At 43.7% G+C, this 13,765-nt stretch overlaps 1 protein-coding gene across 1 annotated transcript; it reads left to right on the forward strand.

Annotated features, from left to right (window-relative positions):
- Positions 1–231: 231 nt before the first annotated feature.
- On the forward strand, positions 232–13,597 carry LOC147213617 (uncharacterized). The gene is made up of 14 exons (XM_086143032.1): positions 232–282; positions 4,248–4,369; positions 4,461–4,512; positions 5,696–5,758; positions 7,446–7,601; positions 7,701–7,868; positions 8,563–8,718; positions 8,818–8,985; positions 9,285–9,386; positions 10,072–10,173; positions 10,357–10,512; positions 10,612–10,779; positions 13,155–13,310; positions 13,410–13,597. Exons 2-14 carry the CDS (start codon positions 4,271–4,273, stop codon positions 13,595–13,597), a joined length of 1,734 nt encoding a protein of 577 aa, XP_085999158.1. The 5' UTR covers positions 232–282; positions 4,248–4,270.
- The last annotated feature ends 168 nt before the right edge of the window (positions 13,598–13,765 follow it).

Raw genomic sequence — 13,765 nt, forward strand, 5'->3', positions numbered from 1 at the left:
GCCACAGAGGTCCTGGGTGTTATTATTACGGGAGTGATCCACAGCTGCAGGTTGGAATCCTGTTTCCCCAGCGGCGCCCACGGTGTCTGCAGAACTGCTGAGCCAGGAAGAGAGAAACACCTCAACCCTGAGATACACTCAGACAAGACTCGAGGTTGCCGAACTCGCCGGACGAGTACGAGTCGCAAGGTATTCCAGGAAGCTGCCGCCGCCGCCAACACCGCAGATGCGATGCGCCAACGCTCCACGCCAGTCGGCTCTGGAGGCGCAAAACCCTGACAGGTAAAACAGGGCTCTTCATCCGTTCTGACTTTGTCATGAGTTCGAGGTGAGGGTTGAGATCTTTCTCCTTTATTGTTCTTTTTCATTTCAAGGTTGGTCTGATAACTGAAGATCCACGACTTATCTGAGCTCTTTTTATGTTGTTGAAGCATTCGTTTGGATGCATCACCCTGTAAACTGAAGCAGGAACATTTGTCACCTGCAAATATGTCTGATATCAAGATGGTTGTTACTTCTAGAAGGTTTAAATATTAAACCTTTTGACTTTATGAACGTTTCGAATTGGTGGAACAAGTCGTTACCATGGTGATGCAATCGGCTTCCTCTGAGATCTCGCTTGGAGGAACGATCGATGTTTGACGTGATCATATGATATTATTTGACAATCGTGACATTATAATTATTTCTATATATATTATTGTAATTATTTCAAGCGGAAAAACAATCTGAAGTGTGTGTGTGTGTGTGTGTGTGTGTGTGTGTGTGTGTGTGTGTGTGAGGATTTTCAAATTGAGATTTCATGAATTATGTACAGCTGGAAAGCTGTGTGTGTGTGTGTGCGTGCGTGTGTGTGTGCGTGCTAGTTGGGGAACCAGTGTTGTTCTCTGAGAACCAGATTCCATCGTGGACAACTTGACTGTCAGAGTTGTTTGGTGATGAGGAGCAGTGTGGAGTCTTCAGATGTGCCTGGAACCAGATGAGCAGGTTTACTGCTATGCCTCCTGCCATGCCTGTGTCTGTGTGTGTGTATGTGTGTGTGTGTGCAAGTATGTGTATGTGTGTGTGATTGTCGCTGTCGGAACATTGACGATGGAAATGTCTCTCCAGATCTATGAACGCCACCAGGTTATCCAGCCCGGCCGTCTGCCTCTGGACATCCGGGCTGTTTCTTTTGGAAGAACCTCCAAGCTCAGACGGATGGTTGGATGGTGATCAATTCTCCCAGCCTTGGGGCATCGAGAAAAAGGGCCTTTAACCTTTTTCCAATTGCCTTAATTTGGGGACAGTAAAGTACAACCCTATTCCATGTGTGTCAAACTCGAGGCCTGTGGGCCAAATGTGGCCCGCCACGTCATTTTGCTCATCCTTCATGTTAAATAACTGAATGTATTACTCATTCAAATCCAAAATGTTACATATGCATTCCTATCTTTCTTGAAACAGCCTTCCATCTGCATCAACTGTTCTCTTCCTGGACATTCAGGAATCATTTGTATTTCTCACTTTCATTAGTTGAAAATGGCATTGATGCAGATTCACTGCGATATAACAGCGGGATGCCGTCACTTCGCGGGAAACATGATCAGCATGAATTGCGGGAAACATTTATTTGACATTATATTTGGCTACATTCATACTGTTTCCATTCCATGTGGCCCCTTTGAGGGCAACCGTTATGCCGATGTGGCCCTCGGTGACCGAGTGCGACACCCCCGACCTATTCCATCTCACACTCCCCCTTTATGACCTCGTTGACTGTGGCAAAACTATTGAGAATTAGCATTCTCAAAATTTGTGTGCGGGAAAAACCCATCTGGCAGACTTCCTTATAATCGCCATCAAACAAAGACAGGAAAATTCTCTGACGGGGCCTCTGCCTTAGGCAACCACATACTGAACTCCAAAAGCGGGCGACTCTGTAAATGCTGTAGATTTACACGGGCCAATACACACAGGAACCTTGAAGCGAAAATCTAAACAAAGTCAGGCTAGTCGACCCATTGGACCTTCCATTGGAAGTCGCCTTGCTTAAAATGACTTTCCCTGAAATAGAAAAAAAAAACATTTCAGGCTGTAAGTCTTCAGCAATCTTGAATTTCAGGGTAGTGCCAAGGACGGTCTGGACCAGGGCGATGTCCTCGTTCAGAGTCCTTGTCTCTTTGAATGCTTGAGGGTTTTTGTCCAATCAGAAGGTTGGGCCACCTAAAACACGGTCCATCCAACACTGTTCTGGGAAGAAAGAAAAGAAAGTGCCGAGCTGTATCTTGCTAAAACATCGGACGTAAATTCATTCCACATAGTGAACATCACAACTCAAATGTTAACCTAAGAAAACACGCTCCTCCTCACGCAGTGGGAGACCTTGCAGATCTGACCCAAGACTCGAATCCCTCTCTGCTCTTCGAACACAGTCATGTTGTTCAGCATCCTCTCAAGTTTCTTTGACATCTATCTCTCCATACATGTTGCTCCCCAAAAACTAGTTGTTCTTGTTATCTATCGGTATTTGATCGAGTTGTCTGAGTCTCCTGATCCTGTTCTCATTAGTCTTGCCACTTCTTCTGATATAGCTTCATGTGATGCGCCGCATGGTCTGTACAAACACCATTGGTCATGCTCCCAAGACCAAGACTGGTAAGGGCAGCCCCTTTTGGATTTCGCCTCTCAGGATTGATCGCTCCATCTGGTTTAGTTCTCCGTCTTTTCCTGTAACGTTCCTTTATAGTTGATGGTCCCACGTCAGTCCCACTGATCTGGACCAGAGAGGGCGGAGGCTTGTTCCTCCTGAAATCCACTACCATCTTCCTTGTCTTTGCCACATTCAGATCCAGGTGGTTTTATTATTCAAACCACTTCACAAACTGGTCCGCCACATCCATGTACTCGTCCTCTAGGCCATCCGCCAGACATTGAACTATGGCTGCATCCTCAGAGAATCATGGAGATGACACGATTCAGTGCAGTACCTCCAGTCTGCAGTGCTGGTGGTGAGAAGGAAGGAAGATTGCACAGTTGAGGCTGATGAGATGCTCTGAAGCCTCGATGGTATTCAAGGCGCCGGAGAAGTCAAAGAACATGATAGGGACTGTGGTGTCGGTCCAGGGAGGAGGAAGCCCTCTGAAGCAGATACATTACTGCACCATCCACACCTAGAGGGGTCTGATATGCGAACTGCAGGGGGTCTTATTATGGGCACACCAGCGTTTGGAGGTTCGCCATGACCAGTCTCTCCATCGCCTTCATAATGTGAGCGATCAGTGCTATTGGCCTGTAGTCGTTTCCCCCGTGAAACCCTCTCCTACCCCCTGCTGACGCCTGCCACAGACCCGCCACGTCCTCCAGCAACCAGACCGAAAGCGCCGGAGAGGCTAAACCAGTGCCTGTGTTCGAGTTTTCGTCATATCCTCTGGAGTTGTGTTCGGTCCCCTGACTCAAAGGCCTTCTTCTTTTCATTGAGAAGGGCCTTCAGGTCACCTGGAAGCCCAGGGCTTATTGTTAGGGTGTCAGCAAACCTCTTTCATGGGAATGGAGTTTTCCTTGTATATTGTACATATGCTGTAGTAATGTGCGTGTGTGTGTGTGTGTGTGCGTGTGTGTATACACACACACTTGGGGCAAGGAAGCAATCTTCAAGTAAAATCTCCAATTTCACTCCTGGGGTAGGATCTGCTTTCACTTTGTACACGTTAAAAATTTTTGCCACGAGAAAGTACCGAGGCTTTTATTCAGTCACTTATTTTTCTTTCCATCAGTTGTCAGATTGTCCGGGAACAAAAATTGTTGGACCAAATCCAAGAATATTTTCCTTCATAGCAAGCTTTGTCATCTGGTGACTTGGTGGACCGTTTTACCGGTCCTGAATTATGAGGAAATGAAAGATAGTTGAAAACAACGTGCCGCTGTGATTGTTTGTTTGGATTAGATTCCCCACCCACTGACTCACAACAGAGAATGGCTCCCTCATGAGAGGAGGCTTTTCAAGAGGCACCAGTGACTTACAGGAGAAGACAACAGGAGGGAAGTGTAGGATCACTGCCATGAAGCAGGACATAAACACAAAAAGAAACCTACATTTAACCCTGACATTTCAACAAAATATACAGATAAAATAAGTAAAGGTACATGTTGTGTTTCAGGAAAATGGTGTGTGTGGAGTGTGGGGTGTGTGGAGGCCAGAGTGAAAGCAGAGGACAAAACAAACAATCAGCTCCTTCCCTGTTGTTCTTGTGTTCCTCATTCCACAGGTTGGATCCTGTCTCTCCTCAGAATGGGGTTCCCGAGAGCCGGCAAAGTCCTGGTGGTGGCTCTGGTGTTTTTCTACGTGGGGAGCCAGAGATACGAACTGTTCCACGATGCCTTTTCGGGGGTGAGAACAAGAGCTCATAACAATGATCAGTCGTGTTGAAATGGTCTTACATGGGCTGCAATGTTTCTATCTGATGTCTTTTATTTTCTAGGAACCTGCGGAAACTAGACTCTCACGTGTTCATGTGCGAGAAACTGGACATGGTGAGACCCGTTAACCACCTTTAGCCATGACTGTATGAACGCATGCTGCCACCATGCTTGTGCTTGTTAAAGGTAATATCGAAAGGCGAGTGCAGGGCCATTCCTTTCCTGCAGACCACTGTAAACATTAGACCCTTCCCATGTTCGCTCTCCAACCCTGAGAAACTTCAAATCTGTGAGCCATTTGAGCTCGGCCGTGAGCCGTGAGCTGGGCTCTGAGAGCCAGAGCCGAGCGAAGGCTGAGGAAAGACGAGAAAGTGGCCGGGAGTTTGACCTTTAAGGTTCGGATTAGTCATTGGAAACGACGACGGATGGATTTGGACGTGTTCCTCGGACACTCGACCCCGCTCGTATTCAGGATCTGTCATCTCATTTTTTGTCAGGACACTAGAACATTCATGACCGTTCTAGGGGCCCGAGACTGATGGGGGCCGTAGAACATATGAGAACCTGTGTCAAAATGTTAAATGAAAGTAACTAACATGTTACCTTGAGAATAATGTTTACTTTGCAAGGTTCTAGCAAACATTGTCCATTTTGCATTTGTTTTGTTTAGCAAAGTAGAATGACAGCCAGTCAGCCTCTGAACCCCTCTTTCACTCCAGGTGTGGTTTGGTCCAGGCGCCACAGCTCCGACCTGATGCTGAGGGGAGCAGTCAGATGAAATAGATCCAGACAGACGTACTTTATTCATCCCAATGGAAATTCTGGTCTGCTGTAGCAGAAAACAGAGCCGTGCACACCACCAAACAAGAGAGAGCGCTAAAAATAAGGATATTAGGCAGGAAAGCTAAAAACAGGATCAAAAAAAAGATATAGGAGGATAATATGCATTAAGTATAAGTTATTGACAGATATTGGTGCAACAGTTCACATAGGCTGATGGAAGAGTACACTGTTGTAAAATGTGCATAAGAATATAAATATGAATCGTGGCGGAGCAGTCCGAGTGTAATAGTTCCATGATTGTGTGAATAGTAAAGTCCACCGACATCCTTCCACATTCTGCCATTTAACCAATAGCCGTGGCCACATGGGAGAAACCTTCTGACTCCCCTTGTAATCGACAGCTTGTGTCATTTGTAACTCAGTGGATGTGATTCTGTGTTATTCCAGCCAACAGTTCAGGCAGACTCTTTGCACATATGTAGACTTCATTCTTTTTTCTTTTGCGGACATCTAGAGTCGGATCCGGCCACTCAAGACCTGGACACTAAACCGGTCACACTGACACCTGAGGAAGGAGGTGAGCGCTTGAAGGTCAAAAAGAAAAATTCCTAACTGCAGCAGAAAATGTATAACTCTCCACACTGTATTTGTTATTCATATATTGCCATTCAATTCCACAAAATGTTCTAAAAACGAAACAAAAAAGAACAGCAACCCACAACACCCATGTCCCACTACGCAGGGCATTACTGCCTTCTGCAGAGCCAGTGCCAGAACCAGGTGTAGGTGGATTGCTGTGGGGGAGGATTGAAGGGCAGCACCACGAGCAGCAAAACGGCTGACCAAGAGACATATGAGAATAAGAATAAGAACAACTTTATTAATCCCGAAGGAAATTGCTGTGCCAGAGTTACAGAAAATATAACAGTAATAAATAATAAAAGAAAGGCAGAATTAGAAATAGAAATAAACTATAAAGTGTCTCAGTGAAACTATAAAGTGTCTTAGTAAACAGTGATAAAACTTTAAGTGTCTTAGCAACAAGTGAGATAAGGAGTGCACAATAGTATGATAGAAGGGAAAATTGTAGTGTAGGTGTTATGAGATGAGATGAAATATTGCACAGTGTAGCTGCTATGAGATGAAATATTGCAGAGAAGAGGAAATATGAAATATGAGAGAAGAGGATAGAGGCAAACCAAGTGAAAGGATTGAAGAACAAGCTATTGGTAGTGAGTTTTGTGCACGTCAGACTGTGGAAGAAATAACTATCATCAGATGATGAAATAATTGACAGGAACAGTGTTGGGTCAGGGATTGTTCGATCCAGCAATGCCAAAAGACTTTGAAGGAAAGCCGTTCCCAGACTGTTCCTTAAGATGGAAACCTTCGCAGCTGTCCGCAAAGGCAGTTGGGGGTGTCTTTTTTTTCTGTTACTACAGCAGATACAAACGGAGAAGAGAAAAGTAGAGCTCCCTTGAAGAGGAGGCCAGATGTAGCACTGTACTTGGCACCAAGGAATTTAACTATATGGGTGAAACAAAAATACTTAGATGATGTCGATAGTAATACTAATTCCTCAGCAAACTCGAGCTCCTCTCCTGTTGTGATCCACAAAATCAGGGACAATCAGGAAAACACAAAATAAATAAAAGAACAAGGCTGCCTCATTATTTAACCCCTGATCTCCAGTACGGGTTCATTGAAACGTGTGGCAGAAGAGGAGATGGCGGACGCTATTCATGATGCTGTCGTTTGACAGGCCCCTCCGGGCATTTCCCACAATGAGCACTTTTATTCTCTTCATCGTTAGAGACATCGGGAGACCACCGAACGATTCTTTGAATTTAAGGAAGTGACATGACTCATATGCTTAGGAAATAGTGCAACATCACCATGACAGAATTTGCACAACCCCAACCCCCAAATTTTTTCCCGGTACCAATGAAAATGATATGCAGTGTAGCAACCGTGCGGTTCTGTTGAGCGGAATGTTCAGAGGTCTGTTATTTCTTGCTGGCGATGAATGTGTTTTGGATGAGAGAACAAGGAGGCGGAGTGTGTGCGCGAGAGAGAGTTCAAGAGACGTGATAAAAGTGACCTTCTGTATGACAGAAAGAATACTATCATGTACTTGAAAGTGGTAGAGCCTTGATTGAATTTGTCTGTTTGTGATCCTGGTTTGCCCAAAATAAATGGGTGTGTATATGTATGCATGTATATGTATGTTTGTCAGTGATGGGCTTTCTCGTACTCTTTTACAGAACATTTGATGAAGGATTTTGTCGTTGACCTGCGTTTTTCCACCAATGATGTGCCACAAGATATTATTGCTAGGATCAGGAGTGCTTTGTCCACATTAGAGTTTCCACTGCGGTTACCTGGACCTTTAACAGTGGAAAGCATTGAGCTTACCACAGGTAAGAGTTGTTTCCTTGATCCTACCCAGTATAGTCATCACTATTTCAGTGTTGTTCAGCACATTTACCTTGCAATATTTTCCATGTATTTCTTTCGAGTGTGTTCTCCGACTGCGGCTGGAGAACATATGTGTGAGTGTGAGGACAGGTTCGAATGGCCGCCTGAAAAATGCAACATCTACGCTGAATGTAGCGACAACGACTCAGAAACCTGCACCTGCATCAAGGGGATTCCTGCTAATGGACAGTTCTGTGAAATCATACCAAGTAAGTGTGAGACTCTTTGAGTCAAAGTTTCTTCCCAGCACTATGTGCTCTTTGGTCCTTTTTCAGTGGATGTGAAACATGTGCTGTTTATTGGTTCTGTGAACTTGCCTTATTCTAAGGGCATACAAGTGAATATATGTGATTTTGTGTTTGTGTTTGGGAAGGCCTCTATCTATCTATCTATCTATCTATCTATCTATCTATCTATCTATCTATCTATCTATCTATCTATCTATCTATCTATCTATCTATCTATCTATCTATCTATCTATCTATCTATCTATCTATCTATCTATCTATCTATCTATCTATCTATCTATCTATCTATCTATCTATCTATCTATCTATCTATCTATCTATCTATCTATCTATCTATCTATCTATCTATCTATCTATCTATCTATCTATCTATCTATCTATCTATCTATCTATCTATCTATCTATCTATCTATCTATCTATCTATCTATCTATCTATCTATCTATCTATCTATCTATCTATCTATCTATCTATCTATCTATCTATCTATCTATCTATCTATCTATCTATCTATCTATCTATCTATCTATCTATCTATCTATCTAATGGATTTATACATTCTCTATTTACATGTTTGTGATCCTGGTTTGACTAAAATGATTCAGTGACTATAATTCAGATCTTTGTCAGTGATGGACTCTTGTATTCTTTCACAGAAGAGCTGATAATTGATTTGGTTGTTGACCTGCGTTTTTCCACCAATGATGTGCCACAAGATATTATTGCTAGGATCAGGAGTGTTCTGTCCACATTAGACTTTCCACTGCCATTAGTTGGACCTTCAACAGTGGAAAGCATTGAGCTTACCACAGGTAAGAGTTATTTCCTTGATCTTACCCAGTATAGTCATCACTATTTCAGTGTTGTTCAGCACATTTACCTAACAATGTTTTCCATGTATTTCTTTTGAGTGTGTTCTCCGACTGCGGCTGGAGAACATATGTGTGAGTGTGAGGACAGGTTCGAATGGCCGCCTGAAAAATGCAACATCTACGGTGAATGTAGCGACAACGACTCAGAAACCTGCACCTGCATCAAGGGGATTCCTGCTAATGGACAGTTCTGTGAAATCATACCAAGTAAGTGTGAGACTCTTTGAGTCAAAGTTTCTTCCCAGCACTATGTGCTCTTTGGTCCTTTTTCAGTGGATGTGAAACATGTGCTGTCTATTGGTTCTGTAAACTTGCCTTATTCTAAGGGTATACAAGAGCTGTGCATTGAAACAGTTCACATAATCATTGCTTCTGTGGACGTTGTCCAATGTAGAACAATTTGATGCCTTAATGGGAGCTCCTCTTTTTCTCCCAGCATCCAGTGTCAATCAGTATTGTTGTTGTTTCAATCAATATTATTTTGAACCTTTATATTTCATGTACAGTAACAACCCCAACATCCATGCCTCCAACCTTTGTGTCACATACAACACTCGAGACGAAAAGTACAATTACTATGGAAACAACCACAGCACCTCCTCCCAAAGGTAGGACAGAAATGTCAAAGGTGAAAAAGAAAATAAAGTGAAAGAGATTAAGAATATCGTCTCTATTTTAAAGCAATTTTCTCAGAATATTTTTATCAGAATAGAAATTCTTACAAACGACAAAAAAAACTGAACCCTAAGTCAAGGCAAGTGGTAGGGTTGAGAAACTAGCCCTAAAGCGATGTTATCTGAGGTACCAGGGGAGTTGTGATGCCCTTCAGAAGATGGATTGAACTCTGGGGAATGAGTTGGGCAAGGTGTCAGCGATGACTCCAGATGTGGAGAACTCTTATCGGGATGGTTAGAGGGCAAGTCAGATTTTATCTTTATGGCACTGTATCATGACAGAGCTGTCTCATGACACTTTTTATGTAGAGCAGGTCCGGACCACTCTTTTTAAGATGATCTACAGAAACTCAGAATTCCACAAGGAGTGAGCACTTGGAGGCAGCGGATGAGCACAATAGTAGAGGCCTTCTGTTTCGACTAGTTGGTTTAGAAAGACAGTGCGAGAGATAAAGACACAGATAGGAAGCAAGAGTGAGAGGGACACAGATGGGTTGTGAGGGTTTGGTCACGTTGGATCCATGATTGTTAGATCAGTGTCAATGATGGACTCCAACCCCAAAATATTAAACAAACGTTTGATGATACCCTAGTGTTTTTTCTACATCATCATTTATAGAAACAAGCACAGCATCCACTCCAGCAACCCTTGTGTCACAAGCAACACTCCAGACAGAACCTCCAATGACACCAAAACCAACAGCACCACCAACTCCAACAGGTAGGACATGGGGGTGACCGAAAGGTCTGTGGTAAAATGAAATAGAAAGCCTCTAGAAAGCTGTGAGAGCCTATACCAGCTGTTATCGAGCAGGAGGCCAAGTTCACCCTGGACCGCTCGCCACCTGGTCGGTGACTATAATTCAGATATTTGTCAGTGATGGACTCTTGTATTCTTTCACAGAAGAGCCGATAATTGAATTTGCCGTTGACCTGCGTTTTTCCACCAATGATGTGCCACAAGATATTATTGCTATGATCAGGAGTGTTTTGTCCACATTAGAGTTTCCACTACCATTACTTGGACCTTCAACAGTGGAAAGCATTGAGCTTACCACAGGTAAGAGTTATTTCCTTGATCCTACCCAGTATAGTCATCACTATTTCAGTGTTGTTCAGCACATTTACCTTACAATGTTTTCCATGTATTTCTTTTGAGTGTGTTCTCCGACTGCGGCTGGAGAACATATATGTGAGTGTGAGGACAGGTTCGAATGGCCGCCTGAAAAATGCAACATCTACGGTGAATGTAGCGACAACGACTCAGAAACCTGCACCTGCATCAAGGGGATTCCTGCTAATGGACAGTTCTGTGAAATCATACCAAGTAAGTGTGAAACTCTTGAGTCAAAGTTTCTTCCCAGCACTATGTGCTCTTTGGTCCTTTTTCAGTGGATGTGAAACATGTGCTGTCTATTGGTTTTGTCTTCTTCTTTTCCTCTGGACTCATCCTTTATGTTGTTGTTGTTGTTCTCACTCCTGTCTTTTTATTTGTGGATGTCTTTTGCTATTTTCTAACTGTCTTCTACTTGTCTCTTCTATTTATATTTGTATTCATGTTTATTGACTCTATAACTGTTATGCTGCTGTGACAAAAGAATATCCCCTGATATCCCCTATGGCGATTAATAAAGCTTATCTTATCTTATCTCATCTTATCTTGTCTTGTCTTATTTCACCAAATTGAGTCTGGCCCCCCTGATCTCACCCTATTCTCTGGACCCTCCTCCCTCACAGCAAGTACCTTCATATCCTCTCTCACGACGTCCATCAATCTTCTCTTTGGTCTTCCTCTCGACCTCCAATTCTAGCATCCATCCACCAATATATTCACTGTCTTTCTAATGGACTCATTCCTGATCCTATGGATCCCCGTCACCCCCAAAGAGAACCTCAACATCTTCATCTCTGCGACCTCCCCCTCTGTTGCCTGTCTTTTCATCATTGTCACTGTTTCTAGTTCATACAGCATCACTGGTCTGACCACTGTCTTGAACACCTTTCCTTTCCTTTCCTTCTGAGCTGATAGTCTTCAATCTCAAAAGTACCCCTGACACTTTTCTCCACCCATATCAGCCTGCTTGAACCCGTCTCTTCACGTCTTTCCACACTCTGCGCTGCTCTGGACTGTTGACCGCAAGTACCTGAAATCCTCAAACTTCTTGATAGCCACTCCCTGTAGCCTCACCGTTCCACTAGAGTTCCTCTCATTCACACACATCTATTCTGTCTTGCTGCGACTGACTTTCATTCCTCTCCTTTCCAGAGCATACCCCCAACTCCTAAACCTGTTCCCTGCTCTCACTGCAGATCACAATGCCATCTGCAAACATCATGGTCCATGGAGATTTCTGTCTAAACTCATCTGTCAGTCTGTCCATCACCATTGCGAACAAGAAGGGACCCAGAGCTGATCCCTGATGAAGTCCCACCTCCACCTTGAACTTCTCTGTTATACCTAAGAGCACACCTCACCACTGTCTCACAGCGAGCATACATGTCCTGCACCAGTCTGACATACTTCTCTGCCACTCCAGACTTCCTCATACAATACCAGAGCTCCTCTCTTGGCACCCAGTCATATGCTTTTTCTAGGTCCACAAAAGCAATGCAGCTCCGTCTAGCCTTCTCTGTACTTCTCTGTTAGCATTCTCAAAGCGCATACTCCATCTGTAGTACTCTTCCTAGGCATGCAGCCATACTGCTGTTCACAAATGCTGACTTCTGCTCTCAGTCTAGTTTCCACTACTCTTTCCCATAACTTCATTGTATGGCTCATCAACTTTATCCCTCTATAGTTGCCGCAATTCTGCGCATCCCCTTTATTCTTAAAAATAGGCACCATCACATTTTGCCTCCATTCTTCAGGCATCTTCTCACTCTCTAAGATCCTGTTGAATAATCTAGTCAGAAAATCTACCGCTGCCTCTCCTAGACACTTCCACACCTCCACAGGTATATCATCAGGACCAACTGCTTTTCCACTCTTCATCCTCTTCAATGCCTTCCTTACTTCACTTTTACTGATTTGTGCTACTTTGTGGTCTACAATAGTCACTTCTTCTACCCTTGCCTCTCTTTCATTTTCCACATTCATCAGCTCCTCAAAGTACTCTTTCCATCTTCCCATCACTCGTCTAGCATCTGTCAATACATTTCCCTCTCTGTCCTTAATCCCCTGGACCTGTTGTGCATCCTTTCCATCTTTATCTCTCTGTTTCGCCAACCGATATAGATCATTCTCAGCCCTCCTTACTATCCAACGAGCATACAAGTCATCGTACGCCCTTTGTTTTGCCTTTGCTACCTCTATCTTTACCTTATGTTGTATCTCCTTGTACACCTGTCTGCTCTCTTCAGTCCTCTCAGTATCCCACTTCTTCTTTGCTAACCTCTTTCTCTGTATACACTCCAGCACTTCCTCATTCCACCACCATGTCTCCTTATCTACCTTCCTTCCAGATGACACACCAAGTACTCTTCTACCTGTCTCCCTGATAACACTAGCTGTTGTTGTCAATCATCTGGAAGCTCACCCTGACCACCAGGACCCCTTTCTCAACTCCTCCCTGAAAGCCATGCTACACTCCTCCCTTTTCAGCTTCCACCACTTTGCCCTCTGCTCTGCCTGGTTTGACTAAAATGATTCGGTGACTATATTTCAGATCTTTGTCAGTGATGGACTCTTGTATTCTTTCACAGAAGAGCTGATAATTGATTTGGTTGTTGACCTGCGTTTTTCCACCAATGATGTGCCACAAGATATTATTGCTAGGATCAGGAGTGTTCTGTCCACATTAGACTTTCCACTGCCATTAGTTGGACCTTCAACAGTGGAAAGCATTGAGCTTACCACAGGTAAGAGTTGTTTCCTTGATCTTACCCAATATAGTCATCACTATTTCAGTGTTGTTCAGCACATTTACCTAACAATGTTTTCCATGTATTTCTTTTGAGTGTGTTCTCCGACTGCGGCTGGAGAACATATGTGTGAGTGTGAGGACAGGTTCGAATGGCCGCCTGAAAAATGCAACATCTACGGTGAATGTAGCGACAACGACTCAGAAACATGCACCTGCATCAAGGGGATTCCTGCTAATGGACAGTTCTGTGAAATCATACCAAGTAAGTGTGAGACTCTTTGAGTCAAAGTTTCTTCCCAGCACTATGTGCTCTTTGGTCCTTTTTCAGTGGATGTGAAACATGTGCTGTCTATTGGTTCTGTAAACTTGCCTTATTCTAAGGGTATACAAGAGCTGTGCATTGAAACAGTTCACATAATCATTGCTTCTGTGGACGTTGTCCAATGTAGA

Source organism: Fistularia commersonii, chromosome 36 (assembly GCF_037954325.1).
Source record: "Fistularia commersonii isolate RoL2024-O1a breed Wild chromosome 36, RoL_Fcom_v1.0, whole genome shotgun sequence".
NCBI classification, from domain to species: domain Eukaryota; kingdom Metazoa; phylum Chordata; class Actinopteri; order Syngnathiformes; family Fistulariidae; genus Fistularia; species Fistularia commersonii.